The following is a 25076-nucleotide window of genomic DNA, read 5'->3' as shown; positions in this document are numbered from 1 at the left end:
TATAGTTTGTACAGTATAAAAATTATTTTCACCAACCATCAGCTGCACCAACGTGTGTGTGTGTGTGTGTGTGTGTCCTAATATCTGTATATTGCCCCCAGGGTTCTAATGTAGCTCTGGTTTGGTGGTTCATGTGTCAATAAGAAGTTTTACTGCCTGCCAAGAGCTCTTTCGTTAATTTTATATAAAAAGTGTTTTCAGTGAGTCAATCATGTCAAACAGCACCTACACTGCTTAGGTGTTATAATCTTGAAAATATTTATTGTATTCTCTCCATTGTCATATTGGTTGTGTATTAATCACAGAAAATTTCCCTCTTTACTTTGTGTTTACAAAGTAAATGTCATTGTTCAGTCAAAAAACAAATTCAAGCCATTTGATGTTGTGGTCAAAGACACAGTTGTATATGAGAAAAGAACACTTGCTTCTGAAAAAAAAAAAAAAAAGTAGAACATTAAAAAAATAATCATGTCAGTTTGCAGTATGTAGCCTTACAATCAACTTATATCCAGGAAAGAGCCATGTTCCTAATACAACTCTTGGCATTTAAGATGGGATCCACAAGCCCTGTAGGCAGATCAGTCATCCTTACTGCTTCTTAAAGAGTAACCCTCATTCTCCATTTCAAAAGGGTGTCGACGTGGCTGTGCTGTAGGCCCCATTTAATTCATGACTTGGTAGATCTGTGAATTTATGGCGGAGGCTTTTTGCCGAAGAGCAAGTCCTGGTGCCAACAATTTCCCTCCCATACAGCTGAATTCTCTCTCTCTCTCTCTCACTTTCTCATGGGACCATTGTGGTTCTCTTAGTATTTGGGCTCAAACCAGATGTCCTGATTGTGTATAATATTCAAAGGTGCTGCTAACCACAGTGTGGTGCATGGACTTCAGTGCAGGGAGCTATTGAGGGCATCTGCCATGCATTTCTTGTGACAGTTTGAAATGGGGACATTTTCTCTTCAGCCGTGAGCTAGCTCATGTGTATTGGTACTCAGTATTTTAGATAGCATTAGCCGTATTGGCACTCTAAACACATGCTTACATAGCACCACTATTTTGAGGGACAGGGGTACTGAAGATGGAATTAGACTTTTTTTCACATCATGAGTAATTTCTCATATTATTAAACATCAGATATTGTGGAATTAGCGGATATAACATACTATTATAAAGCACTGAAATGCAATGAAATGTAATTCTAATATTTTAAACAGATGTGTATTAACAGTAATGTTCAAACAATGCTGATTTGGAAACAACACTCTAACTAAAACTTTACTAAAACTATGACGTTACCAAGGGTGAAGTTAAAGTAAATGATGCCCAGATCACACCTGCATGTGGCCTCCATGTCCAGTTTCTAAGAACATCTGTCACACTCGTATCTTAACAGTGTTTATTTTTTCTCTAAATAACTAGCTTAAACTATGAAATTATGGGTTAGATATTAATAATACTCAAGTAATTCTTTGAGAGATAGAATTGCTTCATGGTAATTTATTCTTACACTGTAAAGTTTTGTGAGCCTTACTACTGCTAAGAAAGCTCGTGTTTGGTGCAGTCAATGGCTTTAAAGATAAATTTGAAAGCATACAAAAATGATTGTAGTGACATTTGTGTTTAGGTGTGGTTGTGTCATCAGTGCTTTTTGGATTTAAATGCGTAATGTGACATGTATATAAGTTTGTGTGAGTTGTTGATTTAGCAAATAGCCTAATATGTTGTGCTGAAATTTGTTTGGTACAGCGGAGGGCATGGTGAAATTTGCCTTTAAATTTAAAGTGATATTGTGTACACAAACACCACAACAACATAGGACAAGGGATTCATTATGACTTAATTTGGTACAAGAGTAAAAAGGAGATATCTTGTCCTTAAATGTAACTAAATAATACGTAGGAAACCTGTGAATTGCAGTGTTTGTGTTGTTGTAATAAAAGCACTTTATGTTTCTGTTCTCTTTAACTTAGCTCTTATTTAGTTTTAACTTGATGTTAAAAGATGTTATCAGACTCGTAATGATATGAAAATGAAAGATATCATTTTTATGTATTAACATTAAATGGGAGATGCCAGACAGTCTGTTTTTGTATGTAGGACTAAAGCGGTGCCACACACCACCTGTATATACTGTAAATTATTTATTGAAGAAAAAATAAAGTGTCATGTTGATTTGTTTTTATGTGTGTATCTTTGTATTCAGTCGTGTGTGTGTGTGTGTTTCCGTAAAAGTGTTCAGGCTACACAATTGTAAAACCAAGACAAAGAAGTGTACGTTATCAACTACGTTTGGCGAAGAGTGCCATCTGATGGCACAATCTGTAAAAACCCATTAATTTGCTTAATTTTGGGAAACAACAAGGGGTATCTACAGCTAGAGAACATAATTCCTACATATTTTAAGCATTTTACATTATATAACGTTGATTACTGTATAATACTGCAGAAATGTAAAAAAGTATTATCATTTTTTATTTTCAGGGCCAGAACGTAGGCTGAGACAGTTACAGATGGTTTCACACTTTTTTTTCTAGAACCTTTAAATACAAAGCATAATATTTAATCAAATACGACTTTAGTTACTAATTCGCCATTCTGAATGTTATTCAATCTCAAAAACTGGAACGTTAGCAGCGCTCAGTTGTATTTTACTAATATCCGCCTCAATGTCACGTTTTACTTTTGTATTTTTTTGTAATAATTACCTGTCCTGAAGCAAAAATAACTCACCTCAGAAATTCGCGCCATTTCGGTCAAGCGTTCTTGCAAGTGTGCACGTGCTTCTCTGAAACTTGTACGGTGAGCGATCAGATTAACCTTTTTTAATTCGTCTTAAATATCCCATTAAAACAAACTTTGGTTTGGGGAAAACCCATTTTGCTCTGCATGAAGTGCATGCGACTTTGTGGGTTCTAGAATATTAGTATTTGCCATGCATCCCTGTGGAACAAGACAGACATTGTCCATGATGTAGGAAAGTTTAATACATTTAGGTTTATAAACATATGTACAGTACAGTTAATCTGAACAGTGGCTTTTCACAAATATAAATGATTTTAAATCGTTACCCCCCTCAAATCTTAAACATGTCTGTGGAGTGTGATCAGGAGCTTGAGTGGGAAGAGGAGAAGCATCTTCAGTATTTCACATTTCTCACCAGTTCTCTTACTCTTGATTCCTGCCACCATGAACTTTTGGAATTCAGCATAACACATTGTTCCCCACTCTCCAGATCTGGCTTAACTTGCATCTAGTAAAAACTCCATCCTGGCAAATGTTTTAAATTGTACAGCGTAATACTGCATTGTTTCAGACAGCTAGACGTTATACCAAACCGGTGTTTGAATCTACACAAGAATAAGGCACAGATGGAGAAACACATAAAATGAACAACCAAAGAATGGTATTTACCAGCATGCCAGTCTGTGATTTTTTTTTTGGCACAAAATCTGGTTCACCAAAAATAGCTTGCAACACCCACCCACTACTGTGTTCATTCATACAGTACGCATATTTCAACGTAAAGGTCAATGGTATCAGCATTTCAGCACACTCATACTGAGAAAATAACTAAACAAAAAATAAAATCAAATTCAGGTAATGTCTACCATTACTACACACTCAAAAACAAATTGTGAGTACTGACTTTTTTTTAGTGCAATATAAAGATGCAACAGTACCGATCATACAAGCACTTACCATAAAGTGGGCTTAAGTGGTGCCATGCGTTACAGTCATAAAGAAAATAAGACAAGGATAGCTTACGTGTTATGATTATCTAGTGTTCTGACAAGGTCTACATAGACCCCGAATACTGTCCAGCCTTTTTTTCTTCTTTTTTAAATAAGGCTACTGTCCTATGACAGGGTGTCTGAACATTACATTATCAACAAACAGAGGATCTGCAAGAGCAATGACACATTAAGCTAATTCAAGAAATTGAGAAAAACGGTAATTTTGTTGCAGCTGATGCTCACCACAAATATTTGTGACTTTTACATAACTGAGAAGATCAGAGACAAAAATATCTATGTAATTACTTGTTTGACCATACTCTCCCTCTAAATGATGATTACAGGAAAAGAGGGTCTGGATATTTTGGAGAGCATAATCTACATTTTAGAGTTTCAAATAGTTCAACAGAACAATGAAGTCACATCTGAAGGTGCAATTAAAATAATTCCTTTTCAAATAATCTTTTACACAAATCAAAATAACACAAAACAAGACATGAACATCAAAGTAAATTTTGCTTCAGGGATAGTCCCTTTCTGCTAATGACTCCAAATAAAAAGACCAAATAAATGAGGCACTTTCTAACTTCAGGCATACTACAACACTTTATCAAGTTCAGTCACATCATTGTCCATAGGACTAACCATGCCTTGCTGTTCAATATCCTCAGTCCAAAATGGCAGACCTACAAGAAAACAGAGGACACACCAGACACAGTATCCAGTGTCCAAGGAGGAGTTTGGTGGTGGCTGGTTACATCCCCTCCTTTGCCATGTCCTTTGGCTGTATGGACTGTCTCTGCTCTGACTACCTATTCATCTCATGTCTTCCTGTTGTTCCAATTGAAGTCTGTCACAGGTTTCTGCTCTGCAGTTCTTTCTGCAGGTGAGATTGGCTCAAGGGGGGATTTCTGGGCCTGAGGGGAACGGGGGTCTATCAGGGGTGGGGGTTTGTCTGGGTGGAAGGGGCGGTAGTGATCTGGTCCAGGAGGGCCATGGTTTCCAAGGGGTCCCCTATGATCCGTCATTCTTCTGAAGTCCTGAGGGTGTCCTCCTCCCCCTTGATGGTAGTTTGGGGAGCGGTATTCATCCGAGCGCCTCCTCTTAGGGTCCGGATGTCTGAAAGCAAGAGCCAAAACTTAGTGCTCTACACAACATTGGGGGTAAAAGTCAAATGTTTTCTGCACATAATAAGTCTGAAGGCCGAAGTTAAAGCTGAAGTGTGTAATTTCTGCAACACTGAATGGACATACAGCCCCACCCCCAATGAACACCATTGGTTGAGTAATGTTGTTGGGGAGTCTAAGTGGGTCCCTCAAAATAAACACAGAAATTTGTATAGCACCACAGAGACACACTGGGTGCGTCTCAATCTGCTACCTAGCTCCCAATGTCATGAATCAGTATATCGTGAACACAAATTTGGGCACTGGAAAAGGTGTTGACACACTGAACATTGGGACACTAATCACCTGCAACATGATAACGAGCTAGCGCATTCAAGCACAACTGTTATTAATCAGCACTATCGCTGTATAAATAGGGATGTAACGATATTGACGTTATCGCACTATCGCGGTGGTAAACGTGTCTCGATATCGTCGTGGTTGGGTTACAATATTAAAAGGACAGGTGTCCGTCAAAAAACAAGAGGATTAAACACAGTCCCGCGGAACAAATCATTGTTAACTACATAGACCATGATCCTTTGCGCTGCGTCGTCACAACAACCGTTGTTAAGCCAATAGGATTGCACGCTGTCCACACAAGCTCACAGCAAGCCAGCATGGCCGACAGCGATACTTGTAAGGATGAAAACAACAACCCCGAAGTTGAGATTGTGCCAGCCCCTGCAGCTTTTAAATCAGATGTCTGGAAACATTTTGGTTTCGCCGTGTCAAAAAACGCAAAAGGAGAGAAGGTGGCGGACAGACAATGGACTATGTGCAAGCACTGCCACAGTAAACTGCGATACAACACGGGAAACACAAGCAACATGCGAAGTCATCTGACGACCCATCATCCCGAAAAGTTTGCAGATTCTCTCACAAATCAAGTCCTGTCCGGTCAAAACACCCTTGAACATTAGCTAAAGGATAGTTCAGTGTTTTTCAGAAGGCTTTTTGCCAGACTGTTTAAGGATTCTTTTTTTTATGTTTTTTTTTTTCTTCTCCCTTGCAATGTAGATATTTTGATCTTTCTGATGAAAAACGTGAACATAAGCTAAATGATAGGTCAGTGTTTTTAAGGCTTTTTGACTGACTATTTTAAGTTTATGTTCCTAAATACCAGTTTTAAAAGGCTGCTTTTATTTGCCTTGTGCATAAACCTGACTTAACTTGATCTTTGTTTGCACTTAAAGGGAATTCCCTATTGTTTACAATTGTTCTAGTTGCTTCTTAACTTGAACATTGCACAGAAGAATCAGTTATGCAACCAAATATTACTATACAGAATACTGATGTTCCTGACTACAACTTGCACTTTAAAAGCACTATGTGATTAGCGTTTTATGTTGTCATGATCCATAAATACAACAATAAATTGCCTGTTGACTGGCAAAAGCAGAATAAATGTCAGTATTTTTTCGCTATTATCATCACAAACACTATCGTGAGCTATTTAACAATACCGTGAGCTTTTCCACAATATCGCAATAAATATCGTACCGTGAGGTCAATATCGAAATTGTATCGTTCCGTGAGATTTTGATATCGTTACATCCCTATGTATAAATGATACTATCTTTTATTTTCGTTGAAGATACAGTGTTATTATGAAAGATAAATGACATTAAATTAAGAAATAAAAGTGTATTTTTAACCAACCAACTAATATTTAAACAATTGTTTCACTTTTCTTTTTAAATTATTGATGAAAGACATTACAAACATCTCTTTTAAAGAGAAAATAAGGCTTTGACATCATTTATTTACACTTGTGCTCGCAATCTATTGACACGAGAGACTTCAGAAAACAAGACAATGTTTCCGGTAAAGAGAACATAGTGAGCAATGATGCTCCATGGTTTTTGTGATTTTTTTTAGGGAGTGAACATTTCAGTGCACTTGAATGATTTAGCTATTGAGACACCTCTAGAAATGGCCCACTCCCTGACCAGTGCCCTAAATACTGAATTAGGGAGCTGACTTAGATGCACTCAGTGTTTTCAGTTTTCGAGAAAATTTACTTATGAATGGCTTACTTGTAGTTCTCTCTGCATATTAAGCTGGGACAAAAGAGATTTTTAACACTGAAAAGTTACATATTTCAGCTTTAAAGAGTTTCGATGCTCAAATACTCTCTGCTCACCTGTCATAATAGTCTCTATGGCCCCGATGATCTCTATCATTACCATACTGGTCATAAGGTCGTTTGCGAGGTGAGCCGCTGTTACGGTATCCTCCTGAGCTGCGGTAATCACCATGAGGCCGGCGGTCACCATAGTGATGGTCCTTGTACCTGTGACTGTCATAGGGGTGGTGCCGATCCCCTTGCCAGGGTTGATTGCTGTTGCCTGGGTAGTTGTACTTACGTTCCCTTTGCCAATCTCCCCTATCTGCCAAAAGATGTACAAATGCCATATGAGATGTCACACAAATGGCTGATTATAGAACTAAGGATTGGAATTATAATTCAGTTAATTTGTGGTTGTTGAACATCAAGTATTTTATCCAATTAATCTCTTAATAATTTCTCCTCTAACCATCATTAGGGAAGTGCCTTTTATTGGGCTGGTTGTATTGATCTCTGTGGTGGCCATGAGGGGGAGGTCCAGGCGGGTGGTTGGCAGGAGGGTGGGACTTGGTTGAGGGCTGGGTGCCTGTTGAATCCCGGCTTGACCCAGATGGTTCAGGTCTGAAGGGCTTCTTCTTGGCAGGATCATCCTTCTTCTTCTGCTCTTTCTGTAACACGAGGTGTGACTGAGTGGTACATGAGGACCAGTGTCTTTGAGAATTGAGGCTTTAAGTTGAGCTTACCTCTTCCTCCTGTGAGCGTTTCTTTTGAGCCATCTTATATAGTTTATGTAATTTCCGGGCTCCAAACTCAGTAAATTTGGACACAAAAATCCAGAGGTTTCTGAAATATTAAACAAAAATTGGTTGAATGTAACATTTTGTCTCAGAGTTCAAAAAGGCTGCAATAATAAAAAGCCATGGGAATATAAAGGGATAGTTCACCCACAAATTTAACATCAGTAGTATGTTAGTCTCAGTTGCCATTCACTTTCATTGCATCTTTTCTTCATACAATCAAAGTAAATTGTGAGGTGTCACTCTGCCTAACATCTTCCTTGAGTGGTGGCGGCGTAGTGGGCTAAAGCATATAACTGTTAATCAGAAGGTTGCTGGTTCGATCCCCAAAGCCACCACCATTGTGTCATTGAGCAAGGCACTTAACTCCTTGTTGCTCCGGGGGGGTGTAGGTCCTGTAATAAGTGCACTGTAAGTCGCTTTGGATAAAAGTGTCTGCCAAATGCATAAATGTAAATCTTCCTTTTGATTACCACTGAAGAAAGTCATATGGGCTTGGAACAACATGATCATTTCTGCGTGAACTATCCCTTTAAGAATGGACAATCAATTCAGACGTTTATCGTGCATATGAGATACCTGCGCCAGGTCTTGACATGCTCAGAGTCATTGTAAGATTTAAGGCACTCAGTGATGCGGTCTCCAATCTTCAGCAGGCAGGTACGAGTGTGCTGTAGCTGTTCCTGCACTGACAGACCCTCGTCTGGTTTATCCAACTGCTTCAGAGCCTTTTTCACCGGCCTCATCCTCTCCTTACACTGCGCACACACATTACACAAAATATTATGTTTCAATCAAATAAAAATCACAGTTTATCAGTATTATGTCATTTCTGAACTATCCAAAAATATATTTACACTTACAAAATTAAAAACAAAGTATTTAATATACTAATGCTTAACTTGAAGTATGACAAAAAAAGAGACATGAAGCATTGACATTTAAATGCTTACAATGCTGAATGTTTCCTGGTCCAGCTCATCATCTTCATCTCCAATAGGTATAGGGTCACTGCCTGCGGTGATGTGCACTGGGCCCTGAGCTTTCTTCCCTTTGCCTCCTGGTTTAGCCTGAAAATGTGAAAGAATACTTTGAGCTTATGAGAAACACAGTCACATGTAATAGTCCTTTATATACTACACATTTATTCAAGTACTGGGGTTGATCCAATCTGCATTAAAAAAAAATTAAAAGTGTAAATTAATTCTAAAAAGGAGTTATATTCATAATATAGTACATTTAATTCTAATACCAGTATAATTTATCCCTGAATCATTGGTTTGTGTCAACCTGTTGATCCAAAAAACTAACAACCATTGTGCATAGGATGACAATTAAATATAGTACTTCAAGTTTCTAAAGGAAAGGTCTCATGATGAAACATAATACTGAAGACTGAGATTACCTTCTCTTTTTTGGACTTGGAGCGCTTTTTGTTTTTGTCGCCCTCCTTCTCTTTTTTAGGAGTTCCTATTTTTTCTTTGTTCTCTTTGTTATCCTTCTTCTGTTTCTTCTTTGTGGGAGATTTTTCAGCTCCATCATCCTGGAAAAAAGAGAATTGTTAAAATGCAGCCTGACTGGTTGTTGCTATGGATTCTGTGTTTGTATAACCCTAATTGTTTACGTTTGGTTATATACAAGATGAGATGCATTACAAGTAACATACCTTCACTTCTCCCTCTTCTGAAGGGTTGTCAGAGAGACGAGAAGAAATATCATTCACTAGCTCATTGTTAGGTGTCTTGTTTTTCATTCGAGGTTTCCTCTTTTTGACTTTGGGCTGGGAAGTTGACAGAGAGAGACTTGAAATCAGTCACAAAACAATACAAATAAACAAAACAAATAAAGAAGTGTTTTATACATTGTATCTGGATAACCTTTGGTGTACCTTGGTTTGATCTGGTTCTCATTCAATTTTGATGATGTTTAAATATAAATATCCATTTGCCATCAGCTTCAGGCCAGAAATGTGTATACTCTATTTTCCGAAAATAAAGTCGCACCTTAATATTCAGTGAATCGCACCTGGTCAAATTTGCGTTGAGACGGAAAAAAAAAAAACACACAGATAAGACGCATCTCTGTACAAGTCATACTGACAGAGGTTGCGGCAGGCATTCGGTTCAGCAGCAAACCACTGACATCCTTTGAGCTGCTCAGTAGCATGTCGACGCGTTCCATGAAGTTTACCTCAGGGTCTGTGTATCGTATGACAGTCATTGGCCTTAGGCTCGTTTGAGATGCCAAATGCCTCACCTTGAAAGTAGACTAGAGCAGGCGGATGCAATAAAGGGAGGAGTGAAATAAGTGCTGTCATGTTGGACAGTTCTCACTTCTATTCATAGATCAGCCATCTATGAGATCGAAGGCAGAAACTGCGTGATTCATGTTCATGTGCTTTGTTGCTAAAATTAATATGATGAACAATTCATACAAATGTATCTGTTATTTAATTCTCCCTAAAAGCTGTGTCATTCCCATACTTTTTTAATAAGTTTAATAAAGACAAGCATTTTAGATATTTTAGAAATATGATCATAATCACATATCCCATACAAAGATAACACGGTGAGGGTGTTAGGAATATTTACACATAATTTACAGACATAAAAACATGATAGTTAAAAAAATATTTTTTTTTTAAAGAGAACAAAGTATCACAGTTGTTTAAGCCAATGAGCAACTATGTCATCAGCAAGTCATTTCAAGTCATGCTTGCAGTCTGCACAGCTGGGAGAAAACAAACTGCACCACCTGCCTTGTTGACATAAGTCACCATGACATCACAGCAAGTTCAGACATATTTCTAACCAGCATGCACCTGCCATTGATCACCATTGATCGGTTCTGCGCAGAACTTGCTCATCTCACAGAACTTGTTTTAATTGGGTGCATCTGCTTTAAGTAATCGTGTGTAACAGTTTTTAATATTCTGTTTATTTTTCATGAAACAAATGCAACAAATAAGCCACATCTGTTTATAACATATGTAACTCTGTGCTGTACACAAATACACAGCTTTTAGTCTGCGAGTAAAACAAAATGCCTGTTGTATTATATTCATTCATTAATGTTAGCGACTGTCTAATATCTGATATTTGCACAACATTTTGTGGGGATTTGATGTGTTTGGCAGTGGTCTAGAGTTTGTTAGAAGAATAATTTTGTGATGGACAGAATTTTTTAACTCGTTGCATAGAGTAATTTGTAAAGGTAATTACTACTGTATGAATTTGCTACTTTAAAATGCTTCTACTGTCTCCAAGACTGATGTTTTTATCCGTTTGTAAGCATGTGTTTTGGTGTGCAGTGTGTTTGACTGGCCGATATCAATTACGTTTAAATGATGTAAATAAGTCACTTTGGACTATAAGTCGCAAGACATTTCAGATGAAAAAACTAAACGAAAAAAACAGAAAACCCAATGATCACCTCATCTCCTGCTTTACCAGCTTCTTGGCTTTCCTGTTCTTTCTTCAGCATTTTGAGCAAGTAGTCTCCTCTCATCTGTAACTGCTTTGCCTGAGGTTTCTTATTAGGGTCATCTGGGAGAATCTACATAGATGGACAAGGCATTTGAAGTCAATGCAACTTGCGTATTTCTCTGATTTCGCTCTTTTAATTGTCTGGAACCCTTAGTTAATTGCACTCAATTTACCTTATCAGACAGTTTGAGGTCTGTATCGGCCTTGATCAGGTCCCAGTTGCCATAGCCGTGCTCATAGATACCCAGTAACAGCTGTGTGTCATCATTAATATCCCAGTCCACATCAAAGTGGGGGGTCTTCACCCTACATGTCAGCTGAAATCTGTTCAAAGAAAGAAAAATACATCACTCACCTTTTTCAGCCTCACAAATGGATATTTATTTTTCATGCGGATAAACTTTGAAACTGTACAAGTTATCCAATGTCAGTGGGGATGAACTCAACATCAACAATGAGCAATGCAGTACATAATAGTGTGCTTACATCATGAGTTTAGCACAGTGCTGAGTCAGGTAATACTCTCAAGTGCAGCCAAACTAATTAGGAATCAATCTGTAACAGCTTTAATGCCTTTAATTTGGACTTACTTGTTCCTTTCAGCAGGATTTGTAGGAACAGCTTTATGTAGTGGTTCAAACTCCTCCTCATGCTGGATAATGGATTTGGCATTGACCTGAACTCCAGAGATCTTTATGTTAATGCCTCGTCTTTTCCCTGGGCCTTTAGCTGCAACAAAGATATTACACAAATTAACAGACAATAAAAATGACGTGCTTCCTCCACGTGACACGTGACCTTACCAATGAGCTTAAGTCATCCCTCTCGTCATTCCCTAGATGTACGGAAGCAAACATTTTACATTTATGCATTTGTCAGACGCTTTTATCCAAAGCTACTTACAGTGCACTTATTACAGGGACAATCCACCTGGAGCAACCTGGAGTTAAGTGCCTTCCTCAGGACACAATTGTTGTGGCCGTGGAGATCGAATATTTGTAGTTAAAAAGTATGTGTTTTTTTTTTTTCTCAAAATAATCTATCGTTTGCATTCAGAAGAACTTTATTTGTCGACTGGAGCCGTGAGGATTATTTTGATGCACCCTAACTATGCATTTTTGACCAACAAAAATGGAGTACATTCACTTGCAGTGTTTAGAGGAGGAGGCCTGAAATAAAATCCTAAAAGTCTTCAATTCTGTTTTGATTAAGAATAAAACATCTTGGATGGCCTGATGGTGAGCAAATTTTCATTTTTGGGTGAACTATTCCTTTAATATCCACAAACCTTCCACAGGGTTCTCCTTCATGTGCTCCTCATGCTCCTGTACTGCAGTCACACAGCTGTTGTGCACCAGTTCTCCCAGTCGCGTCAGGTCTGCAACAGACTTATCTACCAGCTCAGAGTCACGGGCAATTGCCTCTAACCTGTAGAAAACATGGCAACAGTTCTGTATAGCTTTAACTGGACTACATAATGATGAAGAATGTGAAAATAAGGCAATATATTGTGAAACCAATACAACCCAATAAAGGCTAAATGCAATAAGCGCACAACTGAAAAATCTGAACCAAGACAAACCTGTCTGTCACAGGACAGATTAAAATCCAAAAGACCTAATTTTGGTCATAACAACATTTTGACAAAATATGCAAGCAAACCAAATAAATAAATATAATATAGCTTATTACGAATTACTCTTAAATCACTATCAAAAACGGCATGATTCTTTATCATTTTGGATAATTTACGAACAGAGGTGTTGCATTTCTTACCTCTCAAGTGGGGCTCCAAATTTCTTGTATGCCTTTATGAACCTAGAATGAATCAAAAATGTACTTAATACAATGGTAAAAGCAATTTCTAACTTAAAAAAGTGACTTGACATTCTGTTTTTACCGGCGGATCTCTGCATCATTAAATCCCTCCACGTTGTTTTTGCGAGCTCTCGGGCGGCCTCTGCGCTTGGGCCGTTTGTCATCATCAGTGTCGTCCGTTTCGCTGTCAGAGCCTGAGGATCTGTGCTTTAGTTTGGATCCCGCGTCACTATCGCTGTCATTGGCCCGGGCCTAAGATGAATCATAATAATACTACTTTTACACACACCTTTTCCAAATGATGTAATGTAGCCTTGCAGACTGTACTTCCTAACAACTTCTGCAATCAAAATATGTATTTTGCTCTTTATATGTCATCTGCATGCAGACATTCTCAAAAGCAGCTCTAAGAATATAAAAATAGTGGTTTCACTGAATATTTTATGAATGCCTCTGTTCTGCTCTGGTTTAAATCATCTGTGGCTCAAAGCAAGTGTAATGAGCATGTGGCTGCAAAACACACTCACACACACTGCCATATCGCTGGGGAGTCTGCCATGCTGTAAAAGTTAATGACTCATTTCCAAAAGATATGATGCCACATACATGAACATGTGCTGTTATCACAAGGGAATGCAGCATGTGGCTATAAAATCGAATGAGTCTTTAAATTCTGCGTAAGTTATTACAGATGCAGCATGCAGGTGAGGATGAAAGCGTTGAAAAGCCACAGGGAGCACTTCTCTGCTACATACATATATTTATAAAGTACATATTAATGTATGCTGATATGCAATTATTTACAGTATTATGCATGCTGATAAGTGGATCATTTTCTGCGGACAGTGCTATTGATAATCACATTACATGTATGTGTATAGGGTCAGGAGTACGGCATTTTCCAGCGGCTCCACAGTCACGTGGCATTTACGGTTCAGGTGATTAATTCAAAATCAAGCGATGCACATTTGCAAAAATGGCAGCATGCAGGTTGAGTACTTTCATTGCTCTCATCAAGATGAATGAGAACAGTAACAGATAGCTCTTTAAGTTAGAGGTCGAACAATATAGGATTTTGCTGAACCCGATAACTAAGTTGGGAAGACAAGCCAATAACCGATTAATCGGCCGATAGTTTTTAAAATTGATATTGAATGAAAAAACTGCATTTAAAGTAGGGATGTAACATAACACCATTTTTTCTTCCCATTCGGAAACCGGAAATCTCAGTATCGGCTAATACCGATCCGATCCCGATCCGATACCTTTGTTGTTTTTGTTACATAATCAGTTTAGAATATCCTTACGTTATTGTGTGGAACTAATTGAGAGTACTGTTTAATATGTAAAGAAACACAAACCTATAACTACACATTATTTCAATAGAAACTTATAGCTTATTAAGAAACATTTTATTATTAACTATTATACTGGATAATGTAGCAGCAAATTAACAGTAATCCCAGTCTTCAGTAGAAAAGAAACCAGTGTTTTATTTTTTTTTTTATTTTATTTTTTTTTATTTAAAAATGTTTCAACTTACATCTGGACTTTAAAGGATTCAGATCTCTTTTTTGTTCAATTTAGTTGTAAGACATCAGTCCACTTTTCATTCACACAGTTATTTTTTGGAACCCATTCAATTTAAATATTGTTATAAATTGTAAGCAAATGACAATAATAATAATACATAAATAATTTTATTTTAAACAGTAATATATTTAAATCGTGCACTTTTTAAACCCTCACGCTTTTAAATTTGACATTCCATCCAAACTCTCCAGGAAGTCCTGTATGTCTCTGTTTGTAGGCAAGTTCACAGTAGTTTAATTCGCTTCTTATTCAAATTCTGGTCAAATGCACCTCCAGTGCTGTCCAAATGCATGTTATAAGTGAACCGACCTGCTGAGCATCTACATCAGAGATGCTGTTCGTGGGTATCGTTCAAATATTGTGCACCACGTGAAGGCTAAAAATAGCCGCGAGTGTGTTTGCAAACAGAGCAGACACGCTGGCGCTGTGTGTGCATTTTATATATTTACTTATTAAACACAGCTTTTTGTGATTCACAGAGCTAATGCACATCTTTAAGTGACTGATCACTTCACTTCTGGTGAGGGGTCTTTTAATGTGAAACTAGGGCAAACTAGTGAATTGCAATGTCTTATGCTTTTTTTTAAAGCTTCTATGAGATTCAGTGATATTTTTGTTTGTATTTTGCGCTGATTTACATTCTCCAAGAAACTCGTCACACACACGGTCAGTTGATGATTATCTAAATCAAAATTACAAAAATATGTATTACTGTAAGGATAAAAAATGTATTTGTTTCTGATTTGTTTATATGTTTCTCTTGACTGATATTTTTCTCAAATCTCTCACTACCATTAAATATACAACTTAGCTGGCTAAAGCATAAATGTGACTGGATATAAACTAATGCAAATAGATGGTAATACATTTTATTTAAACATTTGGGTAGGACTTGCATGTTTTTTGTCACACTGTTCAAAACACTTGAGGTTAGCTTTAATGTTAGCTTCCTCTCAGCCTGGTCTGCAAACATACTGCTGTTCTCTATTAATGCAGCATCTATTCAAGAAATGAATTACTTTATAATGATATGACAACATGTACTGTATACATACCTTTTAGTTGTTGTGTTTTAAATCTGCATTGTTCAGCTCTGTGCAGTGTTCCGCTGCATTCAACGTGCAGTCTCACGTGTCAAAACAACCACCACGAGGCATCAATGATAGTTTTTATTTCGCCTCTAGAGGCTGCTCTCATACTGTATAATGACAGTGTGCCCTTGCCAGCCGATCCAGCACGGGGGAAAATTAACGGTGTGGATTTTTGCCGATAACGATAGTTCCAGAAATTGTTATCTTTGCTGATTAATCAGCAAAACTGATTTACATGTAGGTTTACATTTCTAACATTATCTTATGACAGCCATATTACGTTTTGTTTTTGTTTTTTTTTGGAATTACATATAATTGCCTTTTATTGGTGCTGAAATGTCATGGTTTGAAGAGCAATAATGTAATACCATAAACATCCAATCAATAGTTACTATGTATCAATACGGCACTACTGTGACAACCATAAAATGGCTTTCTTGTTTATCACCTTATTAGCCAATTTGAGTCAGCACAACCATAGACAGTACACCTAGAAGCACTTTCTCACCCTCTTGTTGGAGCTTCTGCTTCTGGGCAGCATGTAAATGTCCTCCATCTCCTTCTGTTTCTGCTCTTCCTCCATCTTGCGCCACTGTTCCTCTGGAATAATATCATCCCAGTCTCTCACAGGCTTCTCCTCAAGCTCTGGGATGCTTTCATCCATGGTGAAGTTAGCCACCTGCCAGAAACACACATAGTTCATGCTTCAGACTAATCATTTGGCTACACATCTGAATTCAATGATCTAAGAGCTGGTTATGAAACCCCCACATTAGGAACAATCCTGGACTAAGATCAATGTTCAAATACACTACTAATCAAAAGTTAAGAAACAATGAATTTATTTTTATCATGATCGTTTAATTTTAAGTGCTAATGTTTAAATGCTTAATACTAGTTTTGTAGACAAATATAATTGTGCCTACATATAACAAACTTTATTAAGAACATTATGGACCTAATAAAGTGCACAACGTGGCTTTCTGGTGTTGTAGCCCATCCGCCTCAAGGTTAGACATGTTGTGCATTCTGAGATGCTATTCTGCCGAGTTACCCTAACCTTTCTGTCAGCACAAACCAGTCTGGCCATTCTCTGTTGACCTTTCTCATCAACAAGGGGTTTCTGTCCACAGAACTGGCACTCACTGGATGTTTTTTGTTTTTGGCACCATTCTGAGTAACTTTAGAGACTGCTATGCTTCAAAAACCCAGGAGACCAGCAGTTACAGAAATACTCAAACCAGCCCTCCAGGCACCAATAATCAAAACACGGTCTAAATCACTGAGATAAAACTTTTTCCCCATTCTGATGGTTGATGTGAACATTAACTGAAGCTCCTAACTGCATGATTTTTTGCATTGCACTACTACCAAACGATTGGCTAATTAGATAATTAAGCTAATTGGCTAATTAGATGAAAATTAAGGTTTACAGGTGTTCCTAATAAGTGCTCAATGAGTGTATAAATGATTTTGTCCAGATAATGAAGAAAAAGCAGCCAACAAGTGCCCAGCATACTGAGTCTGATAACACCTTCAATACTGTTTAAAACATATCCTGAAACATTAGTAAGTTGGTGAAGAGAATGCCCAAAGTGTGCAGAGCTGTTAAGGAAAATGGTGGCTACTTTGATTAGTTAAAATTCAAGATACTTTTGATTTGTTTAAATTTTTTGGTCACTTCATAATTCCCATACTTTCATTTGTGTTTATCATAGTTTTGATGACTGTACTATTCTAATATTCTAAAATATGAAAAATAGTGTTTCCAAACTTTTGACTGATTCAGGTAGTTTACTGACTGCAAATGCTATTTTTTACAGATTTTTCTGAGTTTGTTGCCCATAGACTTTTGTACCTTAAACTGTGACAGCAGCTCATCGGTGGCACTAGATCCCTGATCACTCTCTCTTGTTTCAGCAAGCCGCAAGATCTCATCAATGTCCATTTCCTGTGAGAGAGAGACATATATACACTATAACTCTGTCTATGATAAATGTAGAGATCAACCACTATCTGTTTTGGATGATTACCTGTGGTTCTGATTCCTCCCCCTCAGGTTCCTTAAACAGATCCTCTGCTCCAAACTTTAAGATTGCAGTAAGTTCTTCCTTATTGAAAGGGTTTGAACTGGAAATAGCAAACACATGGGTATACATGTTTTTTGTTATATGCTCAGTAGCTTCAGTACAAAATCAGACCAATTAATGATCAGAAAATGACGCTTTTCTTTTTCCAGTTATTTTATTTATTTTCCTATTCGGTTCGATTTAAAAGGTGCTCACTTTGAATTTCCTGAATTGTTATCCAGTACGGTTCTTCCAGTGGTGTCCATTCTCTGAATGACAAGATGGTCTAGAACCATCTTCTTTTTGGCCCTTTCAATAATGTCTTCCTCAACTGTGCCTTTTGTGACCAGACGATAGATATTCACCTATGCAAAGAACAAAAAAAGAATATTTGAATGCATAATTCTAATAAATATACTGTGCTGTTACTTATGAGCTTATGAGTGAGGTTCATCCAGCAGGATCCATATTAGGTCAAAAGATCAAAGTCTACTTACTTGCTTTTTCTGGCCAATCCTGTGGGCTCTGGCCTGGGCCTGAAGATCATTCTGAGGATTCCAGTCGGAGTCAAAGATAACCACTGTGTCGGCAGAGGCAAGGTTAATTCCAAGCCCTCCAGCACGGGTGGACAGCAGGAAACAAAAGTCCTGAGGAAGACACAGAGGGACAGTGAGAACAAGGGTCAAGTGTCTGCTTAGTGACATCTAATGGGTGATTCTCACAAAAAAAATAAAAACATGGTCAAAAAGAATTTAAAAAAAAATACATATTTTGCATTATGAAAATTAAGCCTACATTTAAGATCATTATTTGACATAAATTTCACCGTGCTAAGGTATATGTGACCATAACATAGGGGAACCCTAATGGTTGAATAAAGATTTTCCACGATAAATGATAAATCTACCTTATGGAACTATACATATACTGTATTAATGTATATCAAGAGTTGGTTGATAGTTTTATTTTGTGAAACACAACAATCATTTAGATTTTTGTTACATGTCCTCTTGCTGTTGCAATCTCTTGATAATTGCACTAGGCCTGAATTTCCCATGCGTCAAGCATTCCCAGACTCTTGAATGTACCATCACAACCATGACAAATATCTGTGGACATTGAAGCTCTGCCCAAAAAACACAAAACAAAAAAACAAACAAAACACACAACACTGTTTTGGTTCTTACCTCAGAGCCTTCAGCATTAAAGTGGTCCAGTGCTTGTTTTCGGAGCTCTCCCTTGATTGAGCCGTCCAAACGCTGAACATTAGAATAAACACAGGTACGGTTAAGCAATGTCAAGCCTGGCACTTTGACCAAACTAGGGCACCACAGCTAGATAAAGCTCCAACGAAATCCCTAAACCTTCTTATATCTTAAAAGTCATCAATTTGTCAGATATTAAGATGACACTGAAGATTTTTTGCCAGACCAAAACACAAGCTGTGCTAATGTTCAAAGCAGTGGCGATCAAAAAATAACTTGTGGATAAAAATAGGCTCTGGGAACTTGCTGTCTGAGCTTACATACTGCAACCCTGACACATGACTCCTTAAATCACCTTATCCAAGTGCTAGTCAGTTTCATATACACTACACTTCTGAAACTTTCCATAGCCATTACAAAAATATCTAGGCTTAGAACAGATGATGATGCAACCTATAAATGACCAGATGCATATGAACATCTTTATTCTTCTCAGTAATTAGTTATTAATCCACACTGTATGCATGTGGACTTAAAGGAGTAATTATTGCACCACTAGCAGCACCAAACTGAGACACTTTTCTGGGAAATCAACCTACTACAAATGGCTTCTTTATAGTTGTCACTGCACATTAAGCTATTAAGACTTTACTTCTGAAACTGTACAGATAAAACCATTTAACTGTAACAGTTTGCAGTGCAGTATGGATCATACCTGGAATGGATATCGTTTCATAGCCAGGTAATCAGCAAGTATGTCCAACATGCGGACCATCTGGGAAAAGATGAGTACACGATTGCCTCGCTCTCTCAGTCGTGTGAGCAGCTTATCCAGGAGAACCAACTTGCCGCTGCCACGCACCAGGGCCTGATCAAACCAACAAACATCCTTAAAACGATGTTCTCCAAGGAACAAGCTTATTCTGTTCCAATAAACTAAGCCAGTCATACCTGTAGGTGCTCTTGAGGCTTTTCATTCTCACCCTCCTCTGGCAGTTTAATGAGGAAACCATGGTTACAGCACTTCTTCAGCTCCATCACAATGTTAAGAAAGCCAGAAGAGCTGCCTCTGTTGCCTTTGGACAGGGCTTTGAAGTTTCTTGTCAGGATCCACCTTAAAAAAATAAATCACATTAAGATTGGCAGGTACTCAAAACACTCGTATTACAATTGCATATAGTCATGCTATCAAGATTTGGCTTAATCAAAGAATTACCCCTTCATTTAGAGAGCTACATTATCATCTCAAATAACCAAGCACAAAGGCTTGTACAGTGCCATGTAATTGGATGAAACAGTGCTTACTTATAGAACTGTTTCTGTTGGGCAGACATGTCGACTCGAAGGATTTGCTCCACTTTCGCAGGCAGGGATTTCTCCACATCTTTCTTGACACGACGCAGCAGGAAAGGCTCCAAAACTTTGTGTAGGCTCTGATAACCATTATCCCGGCCTTTACCATGCTCATCCTCAAAATCCTCCCAGGACTCAAACCTGATGGGAGTCAAAAGCATTATCACCTGCTCTTTCATCAACAGAGCTAACGTGTGAACTTGAAGGCAGCACAATCCTGATCTTGATAATGTAAGAACTTATTGCTTATTGCTACTGCATCAATAATTATGTGCCAGAGTCAGACAATGCAATTCACATTCTGAAGTATTTAGGCCAAATCACAATGCTACCAACCAAGTGTGAAATAATTTCTTCTTTTTTTTTTAATCCATGTCATGCAACCTCATGAGGATCAAAATTTGAGACAACCACTGATCCACGGACATGTTTATGGTTCCAGAGTTATTTTTTTAAAGAATATGCTAAAAGCACAAATTTAAAGGATTCAAGTATAGAAAATGATCTGCACAATTGTGCAGAATTAGCAGCAAAAAAAATAAAGTGTATTTTGGCATTGCTTGTTTCTGTTTTCCCAAATTTGTTAGGTTTCAATAATTTACTTGTTTAGTGACCACTTCTGGAGAAGCCACTAGGTGGCGACAAATGAGCGCCTTATGTGCAATGAGTGAGTCGTTGAATAATTTTAAGAGGTTCACCATCGAAATCTGCCAAGAGACTTATAGTATATAGTATAGAGACCTATAGTATTTAATCATTATAAGAACAAAGCAGATCTGTAATTTCCATTCAGTTTGTGAACTTCCGAGCATGGCTTTTCATCCAAAAAGACAGCAATAGTCTAATAATAATAATAATAATAATAATAATAATAATAATAATATTAAAAACGTCCTTACCTTCTCATTTCTTAACATTTGCATGTCAAATCTACTTATTTCAGTAGAATGTTTAAGCATTATAAGAACAATGCAGATCTACTGAATCATTTTCCTACAGTATTTTTACTGCTGAGCATGACTTTTTATAAAAAGTTTCAAGTTTTATTTGTCACATACATAACCATACACAGTACGACATGTGTGATGTCCCAGATGGCCCATCAAATTCTTGATACGACTTTTCTCCCCACAGTTTACGATTAACATATATATAGATACACACACACACACACACACACATATACAAACACAGTATCTCACAAAAGTGAGTACACCCCTCTGATTTTTGTAAATATTTTATTATACCTTTTCATGTGTCAACACTGAAAAAAATGACACTTTGCTACAATGTAAAGTAGTGAGTGTACAGCTTGTATAACAGTGTAAATTTGCTGTCCCCTAAAAATATCTCAACACACAGCCATTAATGTCTAAACCGCTGGCAACAAAAGAGAGTACACCCCTAAGTGAAAATGTCCAAATTGTTTGTGTGGCCACCATTATTTTCCAGAACTGCTTTAACCCTCTTGGGCATGGAGTTCACCAGAGCTTCACAGGTTGCCACTGGAGTCCTCTTCCAGTCCTCCATGATGACATCACGGAGCTGGTGGGTATTAGAGACCTTGTGCTCCTCCACCTTCCATTTGAGGATGCCCCACAGATGCTCAATAGGGTTTAGGTCTGAAATGCTTGGCCAGTCCATCACCTTCACCCTCAGCTTCTTTATGAAGGCAGTGGTCATCTTAGAGTTGTGTTTGGGGTTGTTATCATGCTGGAATACTGCCCTGCGGTCCAGTGTCAGAAGAGAGGGGATCATGCTCTGCTTCAGTATGTCACAGTACATGTTGGCATTTAAGGTTCCCTCAATAAACTGTAGCTCCCCAGTGCCGGCAGCACTCATGCAGCCCCAGACCATGACACTCCCACCACCATGCTTGACTTTAGGCAAGACACACTTGTCTTTGTACTCCTCACCTGGTTGCCGCCACACACGCTTGACACCATCTGAACCAAATAAGTTTATTTTTTGTCTCATCAGACCACAGGACATGGTTCCAGTAATCCATGTCCTTAGTCTGCTTGTCTTCAGCAAATTGTTTGCGGGCTTTCTTGAGCATCATCTTTAGAAGAGGCTTCCTTCTGGGACGACAGACCAATTTGATGCAGTGTGCGGTGTATGGTGTGAGCACTGACAGGCTGACCTCCCACCCCTTCAACCTCTGCAGCAATGCTGGCAGCACTCATACGTCTATTTCCCAAAGACAACATCTGGATATAACGCGGAGCAAGTGCACTCAACTTCTTTGGTCGAGGCCTATTCTGAGTGGAACCTGTCCTGTTAAACCGCTGTATGGTCTTGGCCACCGTGCTGCAGCTCAGTGTCAGGGTCTTGGCAATCTTCTTATAGCCTAGGCCATCTATATGTAGAGCAACAATTCTTTTTTTCAGATCCTCAGAAAGTTCTTTGCCATGAGGAGCCATGTTGAACTTCCAGTGACCAGTATGAGGGAGTGTGAGAGTGATAACACCAAATTTAACACACCTGCTCCCCATTCACACCAGAGACCTTGTAACACTAACGAGTCACATGACACCAGGGAGGGAACATTTTGACTCTTTTGTACTCTTTGGTTTAGATTTAATGGCTGTGTGTTAAGCTATTTTGAGGGGACAGCAAATTTACACCGTTATACAAGCTGTACACTCACTAAATTTGTTATTTTTTCAGTGTTTTCACATGAAAAGATATAATCAAATATTTACAAAAATGTGAGGGTTGTACTCATATATCACATATATTGTATATATACTGTATATACAGGTGAAACTCGAAAAATTAGAATATCGTGCAAAAGTTCATTAATTTCAGTAATTCAACTTAAAAGGTGAAACTAATATATTATATAGACTCATTACAAGCAAAGTAAGATATTTCAAGCCTTTATTTGATATAATTTTGATGATTATGGCTTACAGCTTATGAAAACCCCAAATTCAGAATCTCAGAAAATTAGAATATTACATGAAATCAATAAAAAAAGGATTTTAAATACAGAAATGTCGGCCCTCTGAAAAGTATAATCATGCATATGTACTCAGTACTTGGTTTGGGCCCCTTTTGCATTAATTACTGCCTCAATGCAGCGTGGCATGGATGCTATCAGCCTGTGGCACTGCTGAGGTGTTATGGAAGACCAAGATGCTTCAATAGCGGCCTTCAGCTCTTCTGCATTGTTTGGTCTCATGTCTCTCCTCTTTCTCTTAGTAATGCCCCATAGATTCTCTATGGGGTTCAGGTCAGGCGAGTTTGCTGGCCAATCAAGCATAGTAATACCATGGTCATTGAACCAGGTTTTGGTACTTTTGGCAGTGTGGGCAGGTGCCAAGTCCTGCTGGAAAATGAAGTCAGCATCTCCATAAAGCTTGTCTGCTGAAGGAAGCATGAAGTGCTCTAAAATGTCCCGGTAGACGGCTGCGTTGACTCTGGACTTAATAAAGCACAGTGGACCAACACCAGCCGATGACATGGCTCCCCAAACCAACACAGACTGTGGAAACTTCACACTGGACTTCAAGCATCTTGGATTGTGTGCCTCTCCATTCTTCCTCCAGACTCTGGGACCTTGGTTTCCAAATGAGATGCAAAATTTGCTCTCATCAGAAAAGAGGACTTTGGACCACTGAGCAACAGACCAGTTCTTTTTTCTTTAGCCCAGGTAAGACGCTTCTGACGTTGTTTGTTGTTCAGGAGCGGCTTGACAAGAGGAATATGACATTTGAAGCCTCAGTCCACTCCTTGTGAAGCTCCCCACACATTTGAATGGCCTTTTCCTGACAATCCTCTCCAGGCTACAGTCATCCCTGCTGCTTGTGCACCTTTTTCTTCCACACTTTTCCCTTCCACTTAACTTTCTATTAATGTGCTTTGATACAGCACTTTGAGAACATCCAACTTCTTTTGCAATTACCTTTTGAGGCTTTCCCTCCTTGTGGAGGGTGTCATTGATGGTTTTCTGCACAACTGTCAGGTCAGCAGTCTTCCCCATGATTGTGAATTCAACTGAACCAGACTGAGAGACCATTTAAAGGCTCAGGAACCCTTTGCAGGTGTTTTGGATTAATTAGCTGATTAGAGTGTGACACTTTGAGCCTACAATACTGAACCTTTTCACAATATTCTAATTTTCTGAGATTCTGAATTTGGGGTTTTCATAAGCTGTAAGCCATAATCATAAAAATAATATCAAATAAAGGCTTGAAATATCTTACTTTGCTTGTAATGAGTCTATATAATATATTAGTTTCACCTTTTAAGTTGAATTACTGCAATTAATGAACTTTTGCACGATATTCTAATTTTTCGAGTTTCACCTGTATATAGCATCTTGCAGTTTTCCCTTTTCACACCATTCTTTGTAAACCCTAGAAATGGTTGTGCGTGAAAATCCCAGTAACTGAGCAGATTGTGAAATACTCAGACCGGCCCGTCTGGCACCAACAACCATGCCATGCTCAAAATTGCTTAAATCACCTTTCTTTCCCATTCTGACATTTAGTTTGGAGTTCAGGAGATTGTCTTGACCAGGACCACACCCCTAAATGCATTGAAGAAACTGCCATGTGATTGGTTGATTAGATAATTGCATTAATGAGAAATTGAACAGGTGTTCCTAATAATCCTTTAGGTGAGTGTATATATATATATATATATACTGTATATAGATAAGAAGTAGAAATAGAAGTAAAACCACAA

General features: G+C 38.2%; 1 protein-coding gene across 2 annotated transcripts in view; it reads right to left on the bottom strand.

Annotated features, from left to right (window-relative positions):
- Positions 1-2968: 2968 nt before the first annotated feature.
- The window catches only part of LOC127661467 (chromodomain-helicase-DNA-binding protein 2-like), a 36053-nt gene continuing 13945 nt past the window's right edge, over positions 2969-25076 (bottom strand). For both annotated transcript variants that reach the window (XM_052152210.1, XM_052152209.1), the window contains exons 17-39: positions 20334-20522; positions 19980-20142; positions 19744-19896; positions 19011-19082; positions 18321-18470; positions 18040-18188; positions 17788-17884; positions 17613-17705; positions 16263-16433; positions 13153-13322; positions 13029-13070; positions 12541-12680; positions 11843-11981; positions 11426-11576; positions 11200-11322; positions 9434-9547; positions 9173-9310; positions 8721-8837; positions 8347-8525; positions 7714-7813; positions 7440-7638; positions 7046-7292; positions 2969-4852 (exon numbers count right to left, since the gene is read on the bottom strand). In XM_052152210.1, coding sequence (XP_052008170.1) covers positions 4555-4852; positions 7046-7292; positions 7440-7638; positions 7714-7813; positions 8347-8525; positions 8721-8837; positions 9173-9310; positions 9434-9547; positions 11200-11322; positions 11426-11576; positions 11843-11981; positions 12541-12680; positions 13029-13070; positions 13153-13322; positions 16263-16433; positions 17613-17705; positions 17788-17884; positions 18040-18188; positions 18321-18470; positions 19011-19082; positions 19744-19896; positions 19980-20142; positions 20334-20522 — 3394 coding nt within the window. In that variant the 3' untranslated portion in view covers positions 2969-4554. The remainder of the gene's footprint in view (positions 4853-7045; positions 7293-7439; positions 7639-7713; positions 7814-8346; positions 8526-8720; positions 8838-9172; positions 9311-9433; positions 9548-11199; positions 11323-11425; positions 11577-11842; positions 11982-12540; positions 12681-13028; positions 13071-13152; positions 13323-16262; positions 16434-17612; positions 17706-17787; positions 17885-18039; positions 18189-18320; positions 18471-19010; positions 19083-19743; positions 19897-19979; positions 20143-20333; positions 20523-25076) is intronic.

This window comes from Xyrauchen texanus, chromosome 21 (genome assembly GCF_025860055.1).
Source record: "Xyrauchen texanus isolate HMW12.3.18 chromosome 21, RBS_HiC_50CHRs, whole genome shotgun sequence".
NCBI classification, from domain to species: Eukaryota; Metazoa; Chordata; class Actinopteri; order Cypriniformes; family Catostomidae; genus Xyrauchen; species Xyrauchen texanus.
This window is presented reverse-complemented; position numbering and strand designations above follow the sequence as displayed.